Source organism: Leopardus geoffroyi, chromosome D1 (assembly GCF_018350155.1).
Source record: "Leopardus geoffroyi isolate Oge1 chromosome D1, O.geoffroyi_Oge1_pat1.0, whole genome shotgun sequence".
In the NCBI taxonomy this organism is placed as follows: Eukaryota; Metazoa; Chordata; class Mammalia; order Carnivora; family Felidae; genus Leopardus; species Leopardus geoffroyi.
In genome coordinates, this window is record NC_059329.1 from 53539624 (window position 1) to 53560883 (window position 21260).

The window sequence follows — 21260 nt, forward strand, 5'->3', positions numbered from 1 at the left end:
AAGGTCACACGATCATAACCACCCTAACCATCACCTGCTATAATGACCCTTGTTTAATCTGGCCTGATGTGTATCAGCAGTACAACTGTTAGAGTCAACAGGGGCTCCCGGAGAATAAGAATGAAAAACCTCATGCCATGTTCTCCACAGCCTTTGACAGGGGGTCCCTGAGGCTTCTTGGGATTACCCTAAGAGAAACTTTTGGAAACTTATGTTGGTACAAGCGAGTCAAGGAAAGAGGTTTGCATGTTGGAGGCCATAGAAGTGCTAAAGGTATCTAAGCCCTCACAGACTCATGCCAAAGGCTCGGAGTCTGTATCATGAATAGCTGTATGCCACCACTATCTCTAGTTTCTTGCAGAGTGACAGGAATAGAGACAGAGCATAAGAAACATTTCTCCTGAAGAGAAAGATGAAGGAATTTGGTGAAGTCCTGAATCCACCACGCGCAATGCAAACTCATGGACTTTGTACCTTCTTTTCTGAAAGTTACTGTTTTAAAATCATGATGGATTCTTAAGTGACTACGTTCCAGGGCAAACGTACCAAGATTTTCAAACAATAGAAGCGTGAACAACAGTATGGACTCCTGCATATCGCTTTTATAAATAAATGGCATTGGACTTCAGAGATCCCAGCTATCCTTTCCATTTTTTTTTTTTAATTTTTTTTTTCAACGTTTATTTATTTTTGGGACAGAGAGAGACAGAGCATGAACGGGGGAGGGGCAGAGAGAGAGGGAGACACAGAATCTGAAACAGGCTCCAGGCTCTGAGCCATCAGCCCAGAGCCCGACGCGGGCTCGAACTCACGGACCGCGAGATCGTGACCTGGCTGAAGTCGGACACTTAACCGACTGCGCCACCCGGGCACCCCAATCCTTTCCATTTTTAATAGCCAGAGACAAGGAAGCTCTATTCTGTTCCCAGAAAACTTTGGGATTTGGTACTGACTGGCCATTATCAGCTTTTGGACGCACGGTGTGGCTCAAGATCACTGGGTACGAAAGGACAGAGTGGCTTGTGGAGCTGGAATTTGAAGTATCGAATGCCCACTTTTGTCTTCGGAAACCCACAACATCGATTGCAACCTGAGTCTGCCTCAGTCATTTCCACTGCCTGTAGTTCCTGCTCCTTCCCTCCATCCCCCCCACTCTCTGTCCTGGGAAATTAGTAAGCATTTTTTAAAGATATTAGAAACATATTGACTTTTAAAAGAGATCATTATTACTAAATTGTTCCTAAAAGTGAAATGGCAATAATAATAATAATAATAATAATAATAATAATAATAATGAAAGAAATGGCATTAGAAGAGAGTTCTCTGAAGTCAGCCCTTAGGCTTGGGAAGATTAAGCCGACAGAGTAGAGGTAATCTGTACTCGTCACCACAGCCAGGATATCACCCTTAAGTTTGGAGATGAGCAAGGTTTTTCTTGTGAGAGAACTCCCTCAAAGAGGATGCTGCATGATGGTGTGGCCACCTGGATCCCGCTGATGGTGTCTCCCTTCCAACCCTGTGAGAGAAACTCCAGTGCTTCTGTAGCTGGGTTCAGTTATGACAGCAGTCTATGCTCATGACGCTCTGTGAAACTCCACAGATCTGAAAGCTAAGCACACCACCTGAGCCAGGAGGTCCCGCAGATGCTGTATGTGATGACATATTGTGGGAGGTGACGTCTGAGAAATTTTAGATCGCTTTGAAAATCTAGATGAATGAGCTTGACTAAAACAAGCGCGACAGATTGAACCGAGAATCAAGAAAGCCTTCACCTTCACCAGAGATGCTTCCCGGGCCGCGCTACCTGTGGGCTGGCCCTACTTTTCATTGCTCAGCCTTTCACAGCTTTATTTATTCACTCTTGCCTTAATAAGCCATTCTCCTCCACTTTCCTTTCTTGTATCTTGTGATCTCACGGACTCCGTAGCATCTGTAAGCATGAAGGGGAAGCATGCAGGCCCAGTTAAAACCTCTTCCCAATTTTCCACTTGGCTATGCAGCCTTCCGGAAGCATATTTCATCTTGAAACAGAGACCGTATGGATACCTAAAGTCAAAACGTAGCCTCTCATCCACCAGTCTTTTGAGGCAAATATATATTGATGAACAGCAATGGTGTCTATCCTTGCCAGAGGACTGAAAAAATAAAATTTATATTTTTTCATGAGGGGAGTAAGAATGTTCCAACAGTTTCTAGAACCCCAGGGCTTCCAGATAAGGCCCCACCATGCAGTCCAGTCCTACTTCTGTGCTTTAGATTCATGTGTGAAATCAAGCTGAGGGTGGAGGCCAGCCTGACAGAGAGCATCAGGCCCTTCAGGAGAGGGCCATTGGTCTGGCCATTGTGGGGGTGCACGTAGGGGAGCTGTCACGAGAAGGGTGGAAAGGAAGCTCCCCTAAGGGCTATGACTGCAGCCCAGGTGGGGAAGATGAAATGACACTACTGATTTACGCTGGGAACAAAGGGGGCACATACATGTACTGCGAGGTTTCTTTCAGAGCAATGTTTGACACCCATCCTCACAAGATACGCAAAACCTTAGATTGCCAAGTAAGCCAATGCTTGGATGCAACCCCTCCATTGGAAAACAAAGCCAACATCATTCTATCTTTTGAGGTAATGAGCACTGAGAAGTGGTCAGGTTTTCTTTTCTTTTTCTTGTCTTTCACGGTGGCATCCATCGACCTGCACCTTACATTCTGTGTAAGATGCACAAAGGAGAAATGCATCTTACTTGGGACACCAAGCATTCTGCATTTAACTCTATGTGGGCACATGTGTCCGTGGAAAATTCCAGAATGGCAAACAGATAATCTAGTGGTATATTTGACCAAAGACTCAACCCACTTCCCCAGCCCGTATCAAAGATGATTCCAGTTTTGCATAGCTCTAAGTTTCAGCTCCCTGGGAGCCCCTCTGCCCAAACAGAGTGCCCTTGTTCTCATGCAGCTGCTTCCCTCAAAGGGAGGTTGGGTGCTGCTCTGGGTGGACAGAGGGCAAGTTCTAGTTTTCCATAAAGTGGAACAAACCTGACAGAGCAGGAGCATGGCCACTTTTGCAGCTCTCCATCCTCCTTTTTCTCCTGTTTTCCCCGTCCCTATGTCTTCTTATATATGATCACAATTCCAAACTCCTGGATCGTAGACTGTATTGAAGTTCCTTTTGACCCTTTCTGGAGAATGTGCTTGCTCTCCCTCCTCCTCTCTCATGTCATCTTGTCTTTGGTTTTATTTTCGCCACCATGGCGGGTCTGTCCCAAACGTGGGGTGCATCCCCTGTGTCTCCTTAGCACCCGGCATGGTTATGTGGCAGGCAGTATTGCACTTACTTGATCCTACCTTAAATGTCCTGTCTTTTATTTCCCAAGCGCACTATCTGGATAGGGTAGTTAAAGGTATGGTCTTCCTTCCTCTATTTTCCTATTGTCTTCGTGTGTGTGTTTGTGTATGAGCATAAAAGAAGAAATGTGTATATAAGAAATGTATATACACCCCATAAAGCATGGTGTCGAGATGCTGCCACATCCCCAGCTTTGTCACAGCATCCACTACCCAGAGGGTGGGTTTTTGGTCACACGGTGGTTGATATACCTGGAGTGTCATCCTTCCCCTTAAAGCGCTCAGTCTGTTTGTGACATCACCATTGTGCTGTCCTCCTTCCCTCCCCATACACACATACGCCACTCACTCTTTCTGCCCCATCTTATGTCACCCTACCCATCCCTTACACAGACCCTGGTCCATCAGAATTAAGATGCTGAGGACCAGGGTGGGTGGCCTGAGAAAAGAAGGGGCCCCAGAGCAAGCTAAGGAATCTTAACAACTACATGACATTGCTGTTGTCGTGTTGACTCATCCAACAGCTGCATGCGAAGCACCCACTGGTGCTAGTGCTATGTGTTAGATACTGTGATAGGCTCTGGAGAATTGGGGAAACAGACCCCTGACCTCAGGGAGTGGATGGTCTGTTTGTTTGGGTTTTTTTTTTCCCCTTTTCAGAGAAGCCCCAAGTTTGGTAAGTCTTATCTTTGAGGAGTGTTCCCTACAGGCAAAGTCATTCCATTTTAAACATCTTAATTAATTAGGTAGTGCCTAATTTTCCAAATAGGCCTTATTACTCTAAGAATGTGTCTGAGAAAGATTAGGTATGTGTGTACCTAAAAAAGGCTCTGAGCCCCCTGAGGAGAAATACCACGCCATATTCGTCTTGTTGTCCCAAAGTCGTGACACATCACCTGGCACAGAATACGTGTTCAGTGGTTAATGACAAATGCTTCACTGTCAGACTGCCTGAGCCTGAACGCCAAGTCCAGCAGTTAACGAACTGGGTGACCTTGGGCACGTTACTTAACCTCCCTTCACTTGAGAGTCCTTCTAAGATAAACTTGATAACAGGATCTACCCCCCTAGGGTGGGCATGGGGATTGAGCCAAATAATGAATGTAAAGTGCTTAGCACACGGGCAGGGATGATGCTCAGTAAATGTTAGCTATGCTATTTTATCATTATATTCTTATTCTCACCCTTAATTTGGAGGACTTCATTAGCCAGACTAATTTTTGAAGTTGTAAAGAAAACAGCTAAATTGGCTTATAATAAGAGATAGAAACTGCTGTTTAAAAACTTATGGAAAGGGTTTGGGGGAAACATAAATGACTGAATACTTTCCAACTGGAACATCTTTGCCAAATACAGCCAAGGTGTTACTGGGGCCCATGAGATGCATGCCTGGTGTTGAGAAGCAAAGTCCCTTGCATTTTATGTGCTGGTCTTCAACAGAGAATACAATCATTCCAGCAAAAGAGAGTCATATCTGTGAGCTTCTTTAAAACAGGAATTTATTTCACACATAACCATTATCAGAGGAGTCCTCAGCATAGATTAAATTTCATAATGTTAACCATCTATTTGGTAGAACTTTTCCTACTATGTGAATTTTTTTTCACACCCATCTAGTCTTAAGCAAGCCCTTTGGGTTTTTGTAAGGGAGCAGATGTAACTACTCTCATTTTATTGGAAAAGGACATTGAAGTTGGGGAAGTTGAGAGGCCCACTCTGGGTCACATTTCTAGTAAGTGGCGGAGCCAGGACTTTGAATTTCCTGACCTGATCCATATTTCCAGCATTCTATCTTCTGTCACCTTTCACCAAGAATGTCCCATAGTTTCCAGGATTCTTCCTCCAAACCATGTCTTCCAAACTGGCAGCCTCACCAGGAAGTGATGTATATCCTCTCTCAAACCACCCGTTCCGATCTTTAGTTCAGAAAATATCATCAGACCTTTATTTGGATTAAGCCAATAAATCATAACTTGCTTTAAAGGACAGATGTTCTCTACCAAAATCTAGGTTTGAGCCAGGCCACCATCCTGCTGACTTTCTGGTACATTGGGTACCAATCCTGAAAAAACAAAAAAGAATTTAGAGACCCGTACAGCACAAACTCAGGACTTGTTAGAGCACCATGCAGTTCAGAAGATAAGCTGGCTTTTGCTCTTTGTTTTCCAGTTGGGTTGGTAGAGACTGAAAATACAACATGCACTTAACGAATATGTTGAATCCTCCTAAGTGCCAGGAAATGTGGATACCATACAACAGAAATGCTTCCTACTCCTGTATTGCCAGCAGTCTGGCAGGGAAGACACTAATAAAACAAATAATTCCATTGATGTGTGATGAGGGTTATGAAAGGTGAATTCCGGGGGCCACTTATCAATGAGACCCCCCAATTTAGGCAGCACCTTGTAGACCAACATTGTGAACTTCAGCAGAAGCATAGGAGAAAGCCACTACAGGTTTTTAAAAGCAGGATAATGACGTGATGACACTTGTGATTTGGAAGGATCCATCTGGCCATATTGAGGAAAAAGAATTGAGGGGGAATCTTTGGGGGCAAACAGAACAGACCAATTAGGAGACTATTGCCATCATCCAGGTGGGAGATGATGATGACCTTATCTAGGGAAGGGAAGTGACTGTGGGGACGAAAAAGGACAAGAGGACCAGAAAGAGAACCAGAAAGAAACGGGACGTTTTAATACATGATAGGGATATTACATAGCCCCTTTGCCACATAACTAAAAACTACCTTCAAGGATTCTGAAAGTCTTCTTGTCATACCTGATGCTAGCTTCAAGGGGGACTTCTTCATCGGCTTCAGCAGAAGGGCTGAAGATAAAGTGGTCCCTTGTCATTTAAAGGGCATCTTTTCTTTTGAAAAGCTTAGCCCTTCTCTAAACCTTAAAATTACATTATTTTGGCTCTAGCAAATGCCTGATGTGAGTCCTTCCAGAGGGGATTGTTAATGTCAGTTGGGTTCCCTGAATTATTGATGAGTTTCAGAGCTGGTGGAATTAATGAGCGTTAGTGGTGGGTAAGGAGGCATATTGCTTTAAGAAAGTCAGCATGTCACCCCCGAGGAGGCTTCCTCATGCTGGCTAATGGGGGTGTGATTACTCCAGAAGCAAACTGCTGACTGAGAGCAAACCCCATTTAACCCCCAGGTACTCAAAGTCCCTCTGAAACCCTGAGACTGATAGGACAGTGCAGACCCTGAGGGTAGAACTTGGTGCATTTGAAGAAACTAACTGTATTTAAAGCATTCCTGTGATTTCACATGTAGAGCTGACCCTCCCCGAGAACACCTGCCCCTCCAAGGCAGTCTCCAAGCAGCACAGAATGTGTGCGCTGAGCATCATGTGCTAAGAGGAGCTCACTAGAGCAGGGGTTCCCAAAGAGGGGTTTTTGGAATGGAATGGTTCACGTTATTATAAGTGGTTATGGGGGGAAATGTTCTGAGGTCAAACTGGAGAATGTTCTGAAAAATAAGCAAGTTTCTTTATTGTAAGACTTCTCAGAGCCTTTAATATATTAATATTCCGTGTGACTTTATAGAATAAGAACTAGGATAAAATAGTTTCCAAATTTGACCACAGAAGCTTGTTTTTGAGGACCTCATAGTACTAGCATTGTGCAAAATTCACTTTGAGAAGTATCGTTTGAGATTACGAGACCCATTTTAAATCCTTCTTGGAACAAAGTAAGGTATAGGTAAATAGAATATAACATAATTGAGGGCAGAGGATGATACATTGAATCTCTCTATGCCCCAGAATTAACACACACCTGCCTGGCATCCAGTGGGTGCTGAGAAAAGTTTGTTTAAATTGAGAACAATATCATCAAAATTGAAGTTGCTTTGATCCTCTCTTTTGGGTCAGCTGCACCAGAAGGACCTAACACATCATCTCATCTGAGCCTTCATTTTATAGATAAGAAAATTGAAGCCAAAAGAGGAAGAGTAACTTTCCAAAGATCCCACAAGTTAGGCAGCAGGTACCAGAACCTAGGTGTCCTGTCTTCCTCATTGATTCATCTCAACAAATACCCATCAAGTATGTGCTGCGTGCAAGGCAAGGGAATAGGTCCAAAGTTGCCTTATGGTGCTTATAGTCCAATGGAGGGAATAAGCATTAATTGCAAAATGAATAATTTACGTATACTTGGGACACTGGCTTCCAGGGAGGACAGAGCACCAGGAAAGCATGAAGTGGTGGGCCTGCCAGGCTGGGACCTGTGGCCTTGAACCCATCTCACTGCCTCCCAGGGAGATGCATGTTGACTCCCATGACCACATTGCTGGCCTTGTCTCAACTCTCTTTGGCAAGATTCGTATTTATGAGGACCATAGCTCTTGACCCAAAACTGAGACAGTGGGGACTGGCAAAGGATTATTTCTGGTTTGTGAATTTCTTAGTGAAGTTATTACAATGTTAAAGCTAATCAATTCAATAATAATAATAATAGCAGCTCTCATTTATTGAATGCCTGCTTATGTTACCCATAACTGTGCCAAATAATTGACATACATTATCTCATTAATCTTCTCACCAACTCTTTGAATTAGGCCTTACCTCCATTTTACAGATGAGAATACTGAGGCCTAGAGAGTTAAATAATTTGCCAGTCATCACATGGGTAGTAAGTAAAAAGGTAGTATGGGGATTTGTACTGAAGCCTGCCCAGTCCCAAAGTCCACACCATGTTACAGCAAATGGTTTTAATTTAAAATTTAGGATCAAATGGTGTGAAATTGTAACTGCCTTAGAAAACCAGGATCCGAAAAAATAACAAAAAGTTATTTTAAAATAGTATGTGTGAAGTGTCTAGCAGAGAGGCTAGCCATGGTAGACCCTCAGCAGACGGCAACTGTCGTCGTATTACCATCCTGAAGCCTCTAAACCAGGCGTTGGCAAACTACAGCACACAGGCCAAATCTGGCCCATCACCTGTTTTCGTCAATAAAGTTCTGTCAGAACACGGCCGTTCATTTATAAGTTATATCTGGCTGCTTTCCAGCTACAATAGCAGGTTTGATTAATTGCAACAGAGACCATGTGGCTCCCAAGCCTAAAATATTTATTATCTGAACCTTTACGGAAAAAGTTGTCTGACTCTGATCTAGACAAGTGCCTCAGGTTTCTGTGTTGCCTTTCTGTGAGCCCTGTGTACGATTATGGGTACGACTTATGATACTGTGTGCCCTTTACTCAAAATAGAAGGTGAAAAAGGTCAGTAGAAGACTCAGATATTGTGTTCAAGCTGTATGTCAGACTCTGTGCTTCATGCATACACTATCTTATTTAATCCCATGAACAGCCCCATTTTATAAGTAGGCTGAGGCTCAAAGAAATTAAATAAGGTGCTTGGGTCATAAAAGCCACTGAGTGACGGAACCAGACTGATAGGGCTTCCAGGTCCGTGCTCTCACACCAGAGGTGTTCTTTGCATCTCACAGGAGGCTACATCTTGGAGCAAGAGAAAGCGGTCCGCTACCATTCTTAACAATTGATTCTTAACAATTGGACTCTACGTCCTTCCTCCAAGACTGATTGCGAATACAAATGAGGCTCGATTGAAAGGCAATCCCAGCTGGGTGGATAAACATTTAAATGGGACTGACTGGGGAAAGAGGGAGTCTGTAATGGTTTTGGCCAGGAAGGGCGGCTGGTCAGGTCAGGATGGCTGGGTAATCACCTGCATGCACAGCACTGCTCCTGCGCCTTTACGACTGCTTTCTCGATCACTTTTGGGGTGACCATGCTGGTGGCTTCCCACCTTTCCCAACAGGCTTCTGCTGTGCAAAGACCACAGCACTGCTTCTAAACTTCTGGAAGGATCCTGCTAGGCTTGGAGTGCATGGTCAATAAATGTTCCTTCCTTTGAATGACAAACACCGTGGCCAGATGGATTGGTTGCTGTTTGAACATCTCAAATACAAAGGAACGTGCTCCTTTCTTTTACTTTGCAATAAAAGGCAACTACCAAAGGTCCTTGAAACACTAAAGTTTTATATTCTAATTGATGGTTCACTCAGTGAGTCCGTACCTTGGCCTACGTCTTTTACTGAACAGCTACATTCACATTTGTCCCATTTAAGAATAATGGGCCAATTTTCAGTTACTCCCTGGCAAAATTCAGTCGGTAGCCATATTCGTAGCAGTCTGCTGCTCATCATAATGAATTTAGTTTTATAGATGACTTTCGCGTCCATACCTTTCCCTGAGACCGAGCAGGGGTAGAGAGAAAACGCAGAAGGCATGCCAGCGAAAGCTGTTTTTTGATAGCTGCTCTGAGAAAGGAGCTAGCAGATGTTAAAATGAGGACTTGAATGAAAACCAAGTGGCAAAATAGAAGCTGAAGCGAACCATGTAACTTAGCAGATTCTCAGACATAGATTCCTGAGCCCCAAAACTCAGAAGGGTTTCAAAAGGTGGTAATAAAAAACCTGTAAATCTACCTGACAAGTAATAATAACTCCCCACCTTATTTGTTGGGCAAAGCAGAACCGAGGCAGAGTCTAAGCATTGCCTGACCCTTCTTGATGAAATCACCCGAGGTTCTCCCAGACAGATGGTCACTCCTGTATCAGGTTCCCACCATATTTTGTACATCTCCCCGAGGGCACGTAGCAGTGAAATATTTTGCTTATACAAATCTGTCTCCTTTGATAGGCTGCATGCTCCTCAAGAATAAGAACTAGGTCTTATTCATCTCTATACCTCCAGGGCTGGCCCAGAGAAGGTGCTTAATAAATAACAGACAGGCACACAGATGTACAGATGAACTACATTAGGGAAGGGCAGCTTGTCTGTACCTGCATCTGCAAACACAGACGGCCCTAGTTAGTCTGTCTTCATGGCAGTCTACGGGGCTTTTATGCATGCCGAACCCTCTTCTTAGGGGCTATAGATAAGATGGGAAGCAAGAGACCTAAGGACTCTTCCTCAAAGCAAAGACAGCTTAGGAGAAAACAGGACAAAGTAAATGAGAAGCCTAGGGTCCAATACAATTGACCCAGTAACCAGTGCTGAAAAAAGCATAGCCCTTTTAGAATGAGACCCAGCAGTACTGAGGGAACATGAGGAGTATACTGGGGGGATGATCGCTTCATTCCAAACAGCCCCCCAGAAACAGGAAAGATACACAGGAGTGAACACGGAGCAAGGATCAGGCAAAAGTTTCCACCACTCACATTCTGACAGGCTCACATCCACTGACTCACCCTTGGGAATCCTGATCACTTTTGAAAGGGAGGATTTCAGATGCCGAAGGCGTGACTTTCAGACCTACCCCCAGCACTTTCCAACTTCCTAACCGTGCGGACCTAGCAAGTCCTTTCGCCTCTGCCTCTCAGTGGCCCTCTCAGCAAAGGGGCAGTTCCTAGCGATCCGTCTTCCCCGGGTGCCAGGGGCAACGATATGCTGAAGGATGTGAGAGCATTTTCCAAGCAGGCGGGAAGAGTGTGAGTGTGTGTGACTGCAGGTGGCTGCGGACAATCAGACCTCGATTCTGCGTGCTTTGCCTTGCAGAGGGTTGCCCTGGGTTGTGCAATGGCAATGGCAGATGTACCTTGGACCTCAACGGGTGGCACTGTGTCTGCCAGCTGGGCTGGAGAGGAGCGGGCTGTGACACATCCATGGAAACCGCCTGTGGTGACAGCAAAGACAACGATGGAGGTAAGGCTCCGGCACCCAGGGGCCCCATGCAGCTCCAGTGGGGGGTCGGGGTGGGGCCACAGGGTGGCGGGTGGGCATTATCGAGGCCACAGACCCCTGGCATACCAGCTGTCCAGTCAAGGAGGCCTGCAGGGCAGACAGAAAACTGCACATGTGGTCTAAGGAATAAGTACGTATCTCCACTTGTTCCATCTTAATTAATTTAAATGAACTAATGTAAATAAAATTAATTACCATCTGACAGCAAGTGCAGGGGAGAGGGCACATGGAAGAAAGAATTTTCTAGCAACTCAATAGTGGGATGATTTACCTGGCAAAGTCATGAAGTCCCCCTCACTGGAAATGGACAAGAAGAGGCCATCCAGTTTTGTGTTACAAAAAGTGGCAGAAAGGACGCCTCTCCAGGGGAGGGAGCTTGAGTTCCCTTCGGTTGATGCCCCTTCTCCCCTCATTCTGGTAATACCCTCACTGAGTCACCTTGCCCCACATCCTGTGTTCCCGTGGGTTTATAATAGAGTTGGTCTTAGTTAATAGGTTTTTTTCCCAAGTGCTGCACAGTCAAGCCCCTAAAGAGGAGTGGCCTAGTCTTGTGGAACATTTCTTAGCTGAGACAGAAGAGACCAGGGTTCCAATCCCCATTTGTCTTTGACCTCTGTGTATCCCTAAGCAGGTTACTTGATGTCTCTGGGCCTCACACTCCCTATTTATAAAATAAGGCAGTTGGATCATGAGGACCATTCCAGTCCTTAAATTAGTCTAGAATTAGCCTTTGTCTTTCTGTTGTGTTACCTTGGATAAATATAATCACGATGTGCCCTACTTTCTCTCCTGGAAGATAGGTTGATTCTTCCTAATTCTCCTAATCTCAGGGGGTTAGTAGGAGAGATTAAAAACAGAGAAATGAAAAAAAAAAAAAAAAAAAAAAGGAAACAGTCGACCCTTTCTTTCTAACGATGACCTAACAGCTGGCCTAATCCAAATGTGTTTTTGCACTTATACTAAGGGACTTTCTAATGTACAGCACAGATTAGGAAATCAGCAGGCCAGAAACTCAGCATCCCAACCTCTGGGAATTTTCTACTTAGTGTGATTCTACAATCTCAGAGCACCATACAGATTAAAAGGCCATGTGGGGGTTTATTGTGATTATTCTGGTTCATTTGCTTTCAGTTGGCTACAGCAGTTTGGAAAGGGCTATTTCAGACCACTGGTCTTTGTCTGAACCAGTTTTCAGTCCATCTCCCTGCTGCCTGCATCCAGGAGGTGGCCAGGCCTATGTGCCAGTCAGGGCCTTGTGGAATAGTTGTCAACAAGGAGCTCATAGGATTGGGCCTTGGCAGATAAGCAGAGACAGCAGGTTCAAGTTCTCCTCTTGAGAACTTGCAGGGTCAAAATGTCCCTTAATCAATCTGAAACTTAGGGAGTCCATTAATTCCTGTGTTCCATAAATATTCAGAGTTCCTCTTGTGGGGCCAGGTCCCAGGCCAGGCACAGAGATGACAGAGTCCTGTCCCTGTGCTCCAGGAATTCAGATGGGGGAGAAAAGTCCAAGGTGAAGTGCTAGTGGACAGTGGGATACTGTTACAGAGTCCTCTATTGGTCGGTGTGGGAGCAGAGAAACATTCACCTGGAATGTGTTTCCTGGAAAGGAAGGGGCTTTCTGTTCAGAGAAATCGTCCTGGGCAAAGGCAGAGCAAAGCGCTGAAGGGCACCAAGCATCCTTGTCTTCAGGCAAGAAGAAGTGTGATAATATTTGCTCTTCATAGGAAAGAGATGTCAGCCTAAATGATCTGCATCACTCCCCAGCCTTCTCCTTTACTTTGCCTGTAGACACAATTCCAATGGCCAACAATAACTTCATGTAGTTAGAAGAGAAGGGGACAGGAACTGCACCATGAAGTCATTCCCCTGTCAGGAATGCAGGGTCTTGGCCAAAGCCCTCAAACAGCTGTTGAGCATCTGGGCAGCAAAGGAACCGTGTGTCCTTGACAAATGTGGGAAGAGGGCACACATACAAGAATAGGTTATAAAACAAGGTTCGTCCGTTGTCTCACATGAAGCACAACCCTTGTGTATCCTGTTTACCATCCTTCAGCCTGCCCTCCTAGGGCTAAAACTCGCCAGTGTTTGCATGGGGCAGGGACACACAAGAGCCCAAAGCCCCACAGCTTCAGTGGGAGAAAGAGCTTCCCATCAGAGGAAACAGGGTTGATCCAGACCCCAGAGGAATGTAGCCTTCTCCAGGCGCTCTGAGAGATAAACCATCAGGGACTAGAAAAGAACAACCAGAAAATCCTCAAGTACAGGGATTAGACCTCTTGCATTTATGGAGCATGTTATAGACTGGGACGAGCTTTTATATACCTCTTAACAAAGCCATATGGTAGCATCGTAACCTGAGCTCATTCACGTACTCAACCAACATTAAATGAATGTCTACTATGCATCAGGCCCTGTCCTGCATCCTGGAGTTTCAGAGACAAATAAGACATGGTCCCTGCCCTTATGAAGTTCATGGTCTGGAGGGAGAGATAAGCAGCCTGCAATTGCATTGCAATAAGATAATTGCTGTGGTGAAGGAGTATCCAGTCTTTCAACTGATATTATCACTTGCCTGAGCACCCTACTGGGAACTGTGATATGCTTCCTGTCCTGTGAGGCCTCCAGTCTAGCCAGAAAGACATTCATGGGTCATCATGGTTGGGAAGACAGCTAGCCTGGGAGACCAGATTGTTCAGCAAGCTTGGTCTTGGGTTCTCAACTGTAAAATGAGGAAATGTCTTACCCAGGGTCCTTTCAGCTTGGTGGGCTCTCCACCCATTGGGGGAGCTAAGGAGATGGTGCATGAGGTCCCTGCTTTGCAGGGCAGCACAGAGGAAACAGCCATGGGGAGTAGACTGTCCCCTAGTACTGGAGGGGGCAAGTCTATCCTCACTGGTCTATTACCCTCAGTCTTGGCCAAACGGGAGCAGTTTTGGTGGAGGGAGGAATGGGGCAGGCTATACAAGGCATCACAGAGTGAGCCATATTTAGCACTGGGCTGTTTTTAATTCTATCAAGCACACATTTGCTGGGCTCCTCCTGTCTCCACGACACCATGCTCCTTTCTGAGGGGATAGAAAGAACCAGTGAACGTGGCCCAGTCTTTCTCCCTTAGGAAGCCCACAGTCGTTTGGAAGAAATTGCTATCCTAACAACCCAATCTAGTGGAGACAGAATGGAATACGTGCCTTTCTTTCAGCCACGATGTGGAACGCAGCATAATTCCAGATAAATAAGGCAGGGTGGCAGGGAAAGCGTTAGAGTCTAGCTGAGTGTTGTTCTCGGCTGATGTGACACGGGGGCTCGGAGAAGGAAATGGCAGAGTTTAATGTCGAGGAACAGGACTGGAAGAGACACTGCAGCTCCCTCCTCCTCCTCCCTGCGTGTTGCAGGCAGGGAAACGGGAGCCCAAAGAGGGGGTGTTCCATCACACAGGAAGTGAGTAACATGGCCTGCGCTAGGGCCAAGACTCTTGAGCCATTCCACGTGGCCTCGTAACCCTACAGTACTTCTGCCTTCTAGCAATTCATCCTCTTCCTAGAAATGCAGTGCGAGCGCTTAGTCAAATTTAAATAGGCTACTACAGTTCCCAAAGCCAACGAGGGGCTGAGAATGATAATCTGTATGCCATTTTACAGTTTGCAGAGCAATTATGCATCCACCCAGTAACTCTTGAGGTGTGTGGTATTATTATCCCCTTACTATTTCTGCATAATGAGGAAACTGGGGCTTAGTGAGGGGAAGTATTTGCCCGAGTCACACAGCTGATGGGTGGCAGAAACTGTCATAGTCTGGGAGGTCTGGCCACGCTATCTCTTCAGTGTGCCCAGACTTCAGACTCGTGGTTCCATGGTAAACCCAACTGCAGCTCTTCAAGTTATCTGAGAACTTCTGGTTTCTCTTCTTTCCCAGTTTGCTAGGCTTAAGGCAGTCCTTTCTATATTAAACTTGAATTTCAAGCTTCATGAAGAATGCTGTTGAGGTATTTTTAAACTATGAGACAAAAAAAAAAAAAAAAAAAGTTCACAGTATGGCTGAGTTGGGTTTAGCGTTATTAGGTTGTTTTTGTTTTCATGTGTGGTCATGGTGTATAAAACCAGAAAACAGATCCTGAATGTGACACAGTGACTCCCAGTGCACTGATCCTCTGTTGGGGCTACCTTCACCCTTAACCTGCCTGCAAGATGTCACCAGAACACTGGTTGGTAAGATGGCCGAGCAAAGCCAGCAGGCAGAGGCCCAGGCCTAACACTCACTGTGAGCTCCTCTGTGTGCCCCACCTAACAAGAGGTGCCTTCTTCATATAGTACCAGCTATGAAACCCTTCAGGAAGTGCTGTCACATGCATCCTCTCGTCCCTCTCATAGTGACCCTCTGATGGCGGGAGCGGGCGGGGGGGGCTTGCTCATTTCATGTCCATTTCAGGGATGGTGAACTGTGGCCCCAAGGTGCAAAGTGACTGTAAAATGAGACTAGTAATTAATGCCTGCCTTACAGGGTCACTGTGAGGATTGTAAATGTTGTATTCAAAGTGGCTGAAAGGCAGGGGCACCTGGGTGGCTCACTTGGTTGAGCATCAGACTCTTGATTTCGGCTCAGGTTGTGATCTCAAGGTCATGAGATGGAGAGCCCCTCGTAGACCTCTGTGCTCAGTTGGAAGCCTGCTTGAGATTCTCTCTCCCTTTCCCTGTGCCCCTCCCTTACTACCATGCACGAGAGCGCACAAACTCCCTCCCTCTCTCTCTTTCTCTCCCTCTCTCTCCTTCTCAAAAAAAAAAAAAAGAAAAAAAAAAATCCCGAAGTGCCTAAGAGGCAACACAGCACAGTGATTAAAAGTGCAGGATTGGGGCGGGGTGGGGGAGGGGGGAGGCAGGCACCTGGGTGGCTCAGTGGTTATGAGTCTGACTCTTGGTTATGATGTCACCGTCGTGAGTTCGAGCCCCGCATCAGGCTCCGTGCTGTCAGTGTAGAGCCTGCTTGGGATTCTCTCTCTCTCCCTCTGTGCCCCTTCCCCACTCGATCTGTCTCTCAAACAAATAAACTTTAAAAAGAATTATTTTAAAAAGTGCAGGATCTGTGCCCAGATGTTCTGGATTCAAACCCCGGCATGCTTGCTGCATTGCCCCTGTGTGGGCTCCTCAGCCTCTCTAAGCCTCAGTCCCTCACCTGCAAATATCACTTCTCATTCTCCTGTGCCTTTCCATCTGTAAGCACAGAAGCATGATATTTATTATAAAATAAATATATAGCCATCTATAAATAATTATTTTTAAAAATTGAAATGATGCTGTCTATGAAATTTTACACTCTACTTATTTGACTTACAATTATAATGCTTCTCCATATAATAATGTATTTCGAGCCTTTCTCATCTGTTGATTAAAATGTGTATTCCAAACTGTCACATGCTCATTGCTAGAAAGAAAATAATTCAAGTGTTCAAAAAGGAAAGTACTGGCCATAATATAGGGAGCATCCCCTCCGTGCCAGGCACTGTACTGGATGCTCTGTGGACGTGATGTCTAGCCCTTCACAACAAACCTGCAAGACAGACATTTCCATGCAGGGAAACTGAGGCTCCGTGAGCTGAAGCTATTTGCCCAGTGTCACACAGTGACAGCAGGAGAGCTAGGTTTAGAATGGAATGGGTGTTTAAAAAAGAAGAAGACAGAATATAAAATCCACTGGATTCTGAAACAACCAGACCCTTTGGATGAAGGATTTGTAAGCAGCTTCAAGGTGTGATAAGCCCTTCAGGTACTGTCGGCCCCATGAAAAACGATCATGGATTGCAATACGGATCACTGATAGATGCCACCTGGAAGGAGAAGTTTCAGGAAAACAGAGAACAAAGCTCTCTGCTCTCCTTCCTCCTCCCCATTTCCCATTGCTAGAATGGAGAGCTCACATAAGGCCATAGAATTTGGAAACCCTTCAGACTATCTCTAAACCACATTTCTTGTGATAAGAGACAAGAGAGAAATTGACCTTTAAAAATCTTGTGTTCCAAGGGTCAGATAGAGATTTTGCAAGCCTTTTCAAAGAAGGCACAGAATTTATTATAGCAAATGACAAAACCTTCTTCCCGATGTGTACAGAGAGGGAGGCATATTCCACCCCCCACGCCCAGGGCCTCCCTGGAAGCCGCTGTGCGGCCAGACTACAGACAACCGCGAGATGAGGCTGGCTGCTGGGTTGTGGAGCTAGGGCAGGAGTTAAGGGTCCACGAGTGTAAGGAACGTGCAAACAACTGTGATGCAAAGAGTTTGCTGGTTCGTGGATTTCCCAGACCCACTCTCAGCTCTGTTCTCCTTTTGGCTTGTTCACGTCCACCCCTCTAGTCCTAGTTTAAGCATTCTGTCTTCCAGGAAATATGCCAGCCCTCAGCCCAAGCTGGGTTCCCACCTCCAGGCTTCCCTAGCCCCATCTCGACCTTCTTTCCCAGTGCTCTTTGGTCCCTGGCTGACCCAGAACACCGACTCCTGCAGAGGCATGACCGTTTTCTCCCTGTTTGTCCAGTGCCTGGTGTAGGGCCTGCCCCCATGCCTCCTTTCTAAGGAGAGGAATGAACTCCTACCGGGGGGACTGGCTTCCACCACACCCACGGCCCTCAATGGGCCTGCTAATGTGACTGAGCTGTTTGATTCGGAGTCCTCATATAATCATTCATTCGTTTGTTCATTCATTCAACAAATGTGATGCTCACTGTGTGCAAGGCTCTGTGCTATGCATTTGGGATAGAGAAATAAACAAGTCAGTTCCTGCCCTCTGTGGAGGGACCAGAATGTCCAAAGCATTGATAAAGATGTAGACTATAGGATAGTGCCGAACAGCTGGATTTGGAGAAAGATAAGAAACCCAATTCCCAACTCTTCCACACCTCACCAGCAGTAGGACACTGAGTAACTCATTTAACCTGAGCCCCACGGTCCTCCCTGGTAAAGATAGAAGGCTAGCTGAGCCACCAACTTCAAAAGGACCCTCAGGCACACCTTTCACTTTCTGTGGAAGTTTCTGTAGGCCAGCCATCAGGGGAGATGGGCCTGCTGCATAGAAAGGCCAGGAAGTGGCTGTCCGGCAGGTTAGACCCCAGAGGCTGCCCCATCTACCCTCTGTCTAACTGAGGAGGACACTGACATCAGATGGGGGGATGAGTCACCCAAGGGCCCACCACTCACTGGCAGCAGTTAAGATCACAAAATGAGCAGAAAGCCGCTGCCACTCAGGATGGTGACTGATGGCAGAGGACCTCACCCAGCCCTGGGCTGCAGCACATGTCTGCAGAGGGGACGCCAGGGACCAGCCACAGGCATGGGGAGGACACTAGAACCTCAGTGAATGACTCACTTACTCTTTACAACCCAGGAAACCTTCAGCAATCCTGAGGGACTGATACAGCTTATTATCCTGGTTCCATATGAATAAATGACATTTCAGACATAGGAAGGGAAGTGCCAGAGGTCTCACCCCCAGAAAGTGACAGAGCCAGGGAAGGAACTGGCTCTTTGGGCTTCTGGACTGGTTTATTTTTTCTCTCATGTTCCCTACTCCCCAGTTCTCAAGGTCACTTGACACCCACCAGCCGAGCACGCACTGAGGAGGGGGCTAGAGGAAACAGCGTAGCCCTCATCCTCAAGTGGGTAGCACTTAGATGGAAATATTGGCAAAAGGCAGCGAGCGCTCAGTGGACCATGCAGCATTTTAGCCCTGGAGGGCTTCAAGTTCAAGGTCACATGTACTTGAACTGCTTTGGGATGTTCATTTAGTACGCCCAGAGACCTGCATTTTTTTTTTCCTGGTTTTTTCCTCCCTCCCTCCCTCCCTCTTTTATATCTTTCTTTTTAATCTCTAGTCTGATTTTTTTCTGGATACTTCCTTCCCTCTTTCCTTTGCCCTCTAGTCCCTCCGGAGGCATTGCTGCCCTCCAATCTCCAGGAGCCCGAATGGCGTCTAACATTTCCTTCTGCCCCCTTTACTTTCACCATGTACGCAGAAAGAAGAGGGAAAAAGGATATTTCTGGAGAAAAAAATGTTCTTTCCCAAAAGGTAATATTTAGAGTTCAAGAGGGTTTTATTGAAAATTTTAAGGAAACAGGAAAATACTATTTTTCTATTTTTCTGTTTTTTTTTTTTTCTCTGTTTGCCATAAGGAGGGTCTCTCAATGGGAATAGCATACAAATGAAACATGGGCATTATATAAGCCAGCCAACTTCTGTATAATATACAATTAAGTAAACTATGAAGTCCTTGGAAAATGCAAATGTTTCCAAACTAGCCAAACCAGAGAATCATGAAAACTATACATTGATGTGTTTCTAGTCTACCCCCAAATTTACTTTTCTGTCTCCAAAGCATGCTTTTTTCTCTTAACATGACTCTTCTAAAATCTGTCATCTATGCCTAAGAAAACAAAAGTGTGGAAGAGTCTATCTCCCTCCGGGGTAGCCACATGCACTCTATCAGGCTGCCATATTCTGTGTTTGAAGATGGGGGCGGGGGTGGGGGAGGTGCCTGATTGGCTCAGTCAGTTAAAGGTCCAATTCTTGATTTTAGCTCAGGTTATGATCTCATGGTTCTGTTCGTGGGGTCCAGCCCAGTGTTGGGGCTCCATATGGGCCTACTTGGGATTCTCTCTCCCTCTCTCTCTCTCTCTCCCCTCCTCTGTTCTGAGACACATGCTGTCTCTTGCTCTCTCTCACTCTCAAATAAACTTAAAAAAAGAAAATAGAGAGGTTTGCACGAAAGCTCACCTTGTAAACTGAGCCTTTGATAAGAATTTTGTGGGCCCCAGTCATTTTTGAAATAGGTGCTTCATTTAACAAGATGATCATCTCTATTAGCAAAGGTTTAGGCCACGTTTACTGCTCTGCAAATATGTGCTAAGTGAATAGTTGGGAAGGCGTCGGCAGACGGAACTCTTGGCCTGGCGTCTGTCCATCCTGTGAAGCGTACAGTGAGCAATTGCACAGTCCCAGGTCCCTCACGAGAGCCCTGTTCGTGTGCCGTGGCTCCATTTCAGAGAAGCCCGATCTTCAAGTCCCCTGGGTCTCTGCTTCCCTAACTTGAAGGTGCGTCTCTTAGGCCATGTTTGTCTCCTCAGTTCTTCACAGCCAGGCTGCAGCCAGAAAGGGCTGCCCTGAAGTATGCGATGGAGTGGGGACCCAGGACAGGCCTGTTACGGGGCTAGCCGTCCAAGGAAGCACCCAGCCAAGGAGCTAACAGTGACTCTTACTTAGCAAGCGCGTCCTTAGGTGCTGGTCGTCATGCTAAGTGCTCCACACCCATGACCTCACCTACTCCCCTCAGCGTCCGTGAGGTAGGTCTGACTGTGCCTCTTACACACGGGCCCAGCTGAAGCTTGGGGCCCTTGCTGAGACTTTCATTTCCAGCAGAATGGCCACCTGGATCATCGCAAAGACCCTCTGATCACAAGAAACAACAATTTGATTTTAAAAGGGAAAGGAAAAAGGAGTATGGGGATGCCAGAAGCAAGGATGAAGTGGGAAGCTAGTGCAGGAGGCACAGGGCTACTGGAAGGAGTCTGGCAGTCCTCATCTCCAGGAGCTCGATGTCTGGGGAAGGAGACAGAGAAAATCAAAATTGCAGAGCAAGGGTTGTGGGGCGAGTGCTATGACGGAGGTCGCCCTGGGAGCCGGAAGGGCACGGAAGAGTGCCATTTCAGCAAGCCTCGTAAATTCATGTTTTCCACTTAAGAAAAAAATAGTTCCCAAAAGTCTCAACCTTTCATACTTAGAAAGAACTGGGCTCGGATTCCAAGACAGCTTCTCTGACCACATGACCTTGACCAACTTACTCTACTACTTTGAGCCTCCGATTCCTTCTCTGTAAAACGAGCGTGATGGTGACCACAGTGGCTACTTCACAGAGCTGGAGAGATTCGAGGACACGTCCTTTGAAAGCATTCATTGCCAAGCATTTAGCACAACGTCCATGATCATCATCGTTGAATATAATATAAATAATAAGAATAGTAATTCCTGGCTAACCTTCCCCCAGGACTAGAGAACAGAAAGCAGTTCTTCCAGGGCGCCACAGAGCAGAGTGTTTATAAAGAGGTAAAAGACTGGCTTCCAGGGTCTGCTCTCGCTGGTAAACAAGAGCAGGCAATAGCTAATAAAATTTCAAATTAGCCATGACTTTTCACAGCCCTTCAATTGTGCTGGCTGATTTAATGGTCAG

At 46.0% G+C, this 21260-nt stretch overlaps 1 protein-coding gene across 6 annotated transcripts in view; it reads left to right on the forward strand.

The window, feature by feature from the left end:
• TENM4 (teneurin transmembrane protein 4) overlaps positions 1-21260 on the forward strand; it is a 2911279-nt gene that overhangs the window by 2792324 nt on the left and 97695 nt on the right. For 5 of the 6 annotated variants that reach the window (XM_045483835.1, XM_045483838.1, XM_045483840.1 and 2 more), the window contains 2 exons: positions 3368-3394; positions 10871-11017. In XM_045483835.1, coding sequence (XP_045339791.1) covers positions 3368-3394; positions 10871-11017 — 174 coding nt within the window. The remainder of the gene's footprint in view (positions 1-3367; positions 3395-10870; positions 11018-21260) is intronic. The other variant, XM_045483839.1, reaches the window with a different exon arrangement.